The sequence below is a fragment of the Triticum aestivum genome, chromosome 5B, assembly GCF_018294505.1.
Source record: "Triticum aestivum cultivar Chinese Spring chromosome 5B, IWGSC CS RefSeq v2.1, whole genome shotgun sequence".
NCBI lineage: Eukaryota > Viridiplantae > Streptophyta > Magnoliopsida > Poales > Poaceae > Triticum > Triticum aestivum.
The window spans coordinates 603910440-603916418 of record NC_057807.1 but is presented as its reverse complement, the minus strand read 5'-3'; the positions used below and the strand labels follow the sequence as shown (position 1 = coordinate 603916418).

Genomic DNA, 5979 nt, shown 5'->3' with positions numbered 1-5979 from the left:
TATTAGGTGTCTATAGTGAATCAAACAAATTCTGAAGCTTATCTCTTCTGAATGTAAATGAGTTCACCTTGCCTTTACTTTAACTAGCCCTGTGAATCTCTCATGAAGTACACTCCAATATAAAAGAAAAGGGTTTAAAAACATTTCCATGTACTTAAGAATAAAATATGGATGTATTATCAGACAAAGGCTATTGTGATGCATAAAATATATGCCGGTCTGAGATTTGAGACCAACAGACCTCATAAAGCCATCAGTTATACTTGTCCATCATCTGGCAAACTTGCAGGTTCAGCAAGCATGTACCAAAAGGCTATTCTCCTAGATCACTTGCATCACACGCATGTTCTATAACACCCTAAATTCCAGATTTCCGGCTCTATATTCCAAAGAGATTTTCAGCATCCACATCCAGGAACATTGTTCTAAAAATGGTTTGGTGACACTCCAGGATAGGTCACTGGAGAATTAGTCCGGTCAGTGCTCTGCCTATCTCTAGATCGCCTTTCATGAGTTCATATGTGCTCACTATTTCTGGAAACCAAAACTGCATGTTAGTGTCAGAGCAACGGAGGCTTGTAGGACCAGCTGTGAAGCAGCAGATAAAAAATGCAAAACAATAGAAACATCTTCAAATGATACACCTGGAATTCTTGCCACCAAATCAGCACTTATTTCTTATTTAACGTAATATTCAACAAACAATATCCTCCCTATAGGACCATGCCAATTATTTCTGTACAAAAAAAGTGCATCTCTTTAAACGACAAATGCACACATAGATACAAACCAGAGAGGAATCAAGAAGAATTGATGTCAGTCAAAACTCACAAGTCACAACCCTGATGGTAAGTTTAAACATCCAAGGATTTTGGAAGCTCCTCTCATGCCACTAAGGACAGCCCCTTCGACACTTGGACTAGCGCAGAAATCTCCACAGATAGCCAATTTCATGTTCTTCTCCCAGACACACTTATCATCACCGCCAATAGAAATTGCTGGGAAAGCACCACCCCTGCAAATTTGTTTATAGACAGATACCAATAAGAAATAAGTACGTTAAAAATAAAATATGATTCAATTAGAGGAGCTGAAGAATTCATGTAGAATACTAACCATCTATGAGCTTTCATAAAGATTGGCTGTGGAATGTTCAGTCCTGTAGCCTGAAATTCTCTGAACAGTTCCTCTGCAACCTTAGCAAGGGCATCTGCTGAAGGTTTCCGGGGACCCATACTGTCTATTACCTTAGAAGCATACTCGGTGGTTGAACGCAACACCCACGATTGGCTGAATACAAAGAATTGCATTTAACGAATTTGAACTATCAATCCATCAAATGCCAAGTGCATATAAAAAAAGGTGTATACCTATTAGGAGGTACATGACGTCCTGGCTTACTACTATCACAAAAGGCCCAGCTTAGAGAATCAGAATTGTAGAAAGAGAACCCTTGGACAGGTACCTGATTAAAACACCACGAGGTAGATGAACAACGATGGTTTATAGATGTATAAATCAACAAACTGGAGACTGATTATACCATCGCAAGAGGCTCTGAGAACGCTAACATCAGAGCAAAACAGGGGCGAACTGGGATATCTTGAATCATTGCTGACAAGTGTGGAAATACTGACAAATCTGACAGAACATGAAAAAGCAAAGGTGATGATCCAATATTACAATTTAGTGAACAAGCTAAACCAAACCATTCATTGAAACACGCAATTTCTTTTGAAGGTAACACGTCACCAATATTGTACCCTTCCGAAACAATTTTTTATCTAAACATGGTAGCAAAGGGGGGAAGGCATAATTGGAACTTCCTGGGGTAGGAAGTTCCTACTAGGAATGGGACATGGCTTTACAGCCCATTTAGCTTATTTAAAACATTTTGACTGTTTAGCATGTGCACAGTAGCACTCCATTACTCCATTGGAAAATAAATGCTAAGCATAAATCGAAGACACAAAAAGCAATTCACTTAGGGTAAAAAAGGATCATTTCTCTAATTAAAAGTAGTGATAACCATCCTGATTTGTAGAACTTGTCAGAATATTAGAAGAATGTTCTTAAAAATGAAAACTAAAAACAGAAATCTTGTCATGTGATAGTAAGTAGAGCATATTATGTAGAGAATGGAATCGAACAAACCAAGAGGCGGTGGCTTTCCAGTCAACCCAGAAACTTTTTGTGAGGCTATGTTCTTATCTGTTGCCACAACAAAATCAAAACTGCCAAGATCTTTGCCATCCAAGCTAGCCAAAGACCATGAGCTCCTATCTTGAAGCCAATCCATCTTTCCAATAGTGACACCAAATTTGGTCACCAAACCTAGCACAACAGATATCAAGTATGCGCATCAGGAATTCGTGTTTTCTCCCCAGGTGCCAGAGAGTCAAATACTTTGCAGAAAGTCTGACCATCCTCTTGACACAGGGATTTGCATATTGAGTTCATGCCTGGAACTCCAACATACTTCTTCATGGTTCCCTCCTGACAAGGATACATTCCCAGAGAGCAAATGTTAGCAGACAGATCTACCCAATAAGGAGTAGGAAACACTCACAAACAGTTGGGATGAAAATTTATGGGAAAAAGTGGAAGTTTGATTCATTCTAATTAATTTCTAGGTACCCGGCCGGAGTAATAAAATAGCTAGCTGTTGAGTTGAATGAACAAATTCTATTTTCTTTTCCTAGTTTTGATTTCAGAACTGCTTTGTATACGAGCGCTACTTGTGCTATGATGAATTTATATGGATGAATATTTTTCACCTCATGAATATCTGCTTTGTGCTTTCTTGCAGTGTAATTGTTCGAGTGAGTTTTATTGGTCAGTTAATCTGTTTAGCAGCTACGTAGTATTTTAGCTGAAATTTCCAGAGTTTCAGTTTTCTGTAGCTCTGTCCTCCTACAGATTCATGGTCACTGTCCAGAGTCCAGATGCAGGTTTTTTCATGCGTAGCATAGACTCATGAGATGAATCAAAACAAATAACTTCTCATAGAAACCTGCGAACAATCTTGAAAAATAGCACCAAAATGTGTAGTTTTTGTTTTGTCACTTCACATTTTAAATTTTCAGTAGGCGGCTCATGCTTGTATTATCATTTGGTTGACAACAATTTTTCGTGTGAGGTCCAGATTATTTAGTAGAAGTAATTAGTTATATCTTTTTTTGCCTAATTATAATTTTGCTTGAAAGTATGAGATCAGTTATGCAACTGAATTATAGTTCAACAATTTTCTCAGAATTGACGCCTGTGAGGCAGCATGTGTGTCTGTTAGAGGGTTTGTTTTCACCTGCTCATTTTTGTGAAGGTTCAGTCATTGATGTGTAGGGATGTTTTTCTTCTCCCAGGAATGTTTATATGTTTCTTACACTCTAGGCAGTTTCTGTTGTTTTATGTGCAACAATGATCAGAATCGGCAGCCAAAATTTAGTCGAGCATTCTAGGTTCTGACTGCTACATTCCCAATTTCATATGTGCTCGAAACTAACAGGGGTGGGATTTTGAGGCTCAGAACCTTATCGAAGTCTCTGAATTTGCCGGTCTCCCGATCGAAGCAGGCGAACATGGCCTTCCACTCGGCGACGAGCCCCCGCGCCTCCCACCCGCCCACGACCCGGGCGACCTCGTCGTTGCTGACGGTGAAGTAGGGCGCGCCGTGGTCGAACCGCAGCTCCGTGCCGTCGTCCATCACCTCCCTGCACGCACACCACCGTCCCTCCAAAAAGGAGCACCAGTCAGAGCCGAAAAGCGACACCACGGGCCACAGCGCGGCAGTAGATCGGGCGAGCACCTCCGCTGCGCCATGCGGCCGCCGGGGCCGCGGCCGGAGTCGAAGAGCGTCACCGCCACCCCACGCGCGGCTAGGAGCGACGCGCACACGGCGCCCGTCACTGCGATCCGGGAAAAAAGGACAGTGAGTGGGGGACGATCGGATCAGGAATTCAGGAGTATTGCGGGTAGAGTTTTGTGTTGAGGAGTGGCCGATCTGGGTCGCTTACTTCCGGCTCCGATGACGGCGACGTTGGCCGCGGCGGCGCTCATGGTCGGATTCTTCCCGGCGGCGCGTCCTTGTCGATCGGGGTTGGGGAATCGACGGAGTGCGGCGCGGCGGTGGGCGTTTCGCGGTGGAGGAAGGTTAGCCGTTGCATAGTGGACGTGGCGCCTTGCGGACCATTCATATGTCTGGGCTCTTGTGAGGCCGGGCCGAGAGTATGATGGGTTTGGCCCAATATACTTGCTTACTCACTCATACGATTCTGAAAAAAAAAACGTTTCTTATTTCTACCCCTAAAAAAACAATATGTTTCTTATTTCTAGTTTCTCAACAAGAAAAATTCAAAATTATGCATGATGGGTTTGGCCGACAACACTTACTTATCCATGCATTGTGCCACTTGTCATTACTAGCTTACCAAGGGCGCGTTCATGGGGTGCTCGTCCGTCACCATCATGAGTTGCTTCGATCGGGCAATGCTCGAGGCTATGGCGTGGGAAGCACTACCTCTCGCTCTGGATTTGGGTGTCTGGTGTGTGTGTGTGTGTGCATTGCTTAAGATTGCCTTCAGGTGATTCTGAACCTCGCGCAACTGTTCTTGGGCTCATACAAACCATATTATTCGGGAGATCAAGGAGGCCTTGCGACAATTCATGGCGTCATCCTTCCGTCATGAAAATAGAAGCAACAACCGATAAGCTCACAATCTTGCATGATTTTCGATATGCTTCCTGCAAGATGCTGATTTTGTTTTGATCAACCACCATCAGGTTGATGCATTCCTATAAACATTCGTGCAAGTTTGATACAAACAAACTTGCCGCTACTAGAAGGGTTTGGAGGTAAACTTTGCAAAATATACACCTTAATTAATAATTGTCTTATATTTTAATAGTAGTATTTCTATGAAAATCACCATAGGTTTTCACGGTTCAAAATCTCAGCCGCCATAGAGAATATCTAGTGCACATGACTTGATATGCACTCAGTCCAATTGATACAAAGTTTCAAAATAAAATAAACAAAATGGATTATGACACATATAGTACTTGTAATCATGTCATAAATTTTCAAATTAAAATCGATAGCAAAGGTCAAGGAAAAGGGACATATTTGACATTGAACAATACCTAATGTGAGTTGGGCTTTGAATTTAGCCTGTTATCACTATTGCTAATAAATTTGTCACTGTTATTGAGTTATTGTATTTCAAATTTGAACTTCAATTGTGATAACGTATATTCAGTTGTGTATATGCCCCAAATTTTTTAGGTTTTTTCGAACTTCAATAGGTATATAAACACGTCTGGTCTACCACAACCCTCATGCACTAGAAAATTCCCCAATCCGCTGAAGGAATAGTTGTTTCCATCATGTTGTGGTTGGTTCTCTCGTCTCCAACTGAGTAATTTGGCACCAGGAGGAAAGAACCCAAAATCTACATCTGTGGTGACGGGAGAAGCCATTTTTTAGCCCTAATTTATGGGGAGGTGCAAGCGATGGAAACGAACAATTACATACATACTTTCTTTAATAGTAGAATTTTTTTTTGTTGGTGACAATGTTTGAATGGCAAAGGCGCTGACGCTCGGAACAAGAGTCATCTCGTTACTTCATCCTTATGATGGTGTGTTCTTCTTAGGCGTTCACTTGTTGGGATGAGCGAGTCGTACGTGGGTAGAAGAATACGACATTATAGGATAAGAACATCTTCTTATTTTTTTATTACCCTGGTCGCATGATCTCAAATGCCTTTATACATATGGATAACACCTAAAAAGATATGTTGGTCCTATATAGACCTGTAATGTTTTCTTTAGGGAGACTACAAGTGGAAGGTTGGTTATCCTTTTTTTAATCTTTCTACAGTAGGGACATTAAGAAGTCATTGTAAAATTTTACTATATAATTTCCTTTATTTGACATATATGAGTATAAAAGTCATATGACCACATGGCTTTGAGAAAGTT

At 41.3% G+C, this 5979-nt stretch overlaps 1 protein-coding gene across 2 annotated transcripts; it reads right to left on the bottom strand.

Annotated features, from left to right (window-relative positions):
* Positions 1-650: 650 nt before the first annotated feature.
* LOC123113563 (renalase) lies at positions 651-4200 on the bottom strand. Of its 2 annotated transcripts, XM_044534841.1 has the most exons (10): positions 4014-4200; positions 3806-3905; positions 3530-3710; positions 2424-2496; positions 2155-2334; positions 1544-1641; positions 1371-1465; positions 1117-1290; positions 832-1015; positions 651-736 (listed from the first exon to the last, which is right to left on the bottom strand). In XM_044534841.1, the coding sequence occupies exons 1-9, from the start codon at positions 4054-4056 to the stop codon at positions 835-837; spliced, it is 1125 nt and encodes a 374-aa protein (XP_044390776.1). In that variant the 5' UTR covers positions 4057-4200; the 3' UTR covers positions 651-736; positions 832-834. The 2 variants fall into 2 exon arrangements, with proteins under 2 accessions (XP_044390776.1, XP_044390775.1); XM_044534840.1 differs by having other exon boundaries at positions 651-1015.
* Between the last annotated feature and the right edge of the window lie 1779 nt (positions 4201-5979).

Excerpts from the sequence above, each read along its gene's own strand:
- LOC123113563 (XM_044534840.1), bottom strand. The coding sequence starts at position 4,056 with ATGAGCGCCGCCGCGGCCAACGTCGCCGTCATCGGAGCCGGAA. Across the intron at positions 1,642-2,154 it reads TGGAAAGCCACCGCCTCTTG|ATTTGTCAGTATTTCCACAC; the intron begins GTTTGTTCGATT and ends ATGTTCTGTCAG. Across the intron at positions 1,466-1,543 it reads TCTCAGAGCCTCTTGCGATG|GTACCTGTCCAAGGGTTCTC; the intron begins GTATAATCAGTC and ends TGTTTTAATCAG.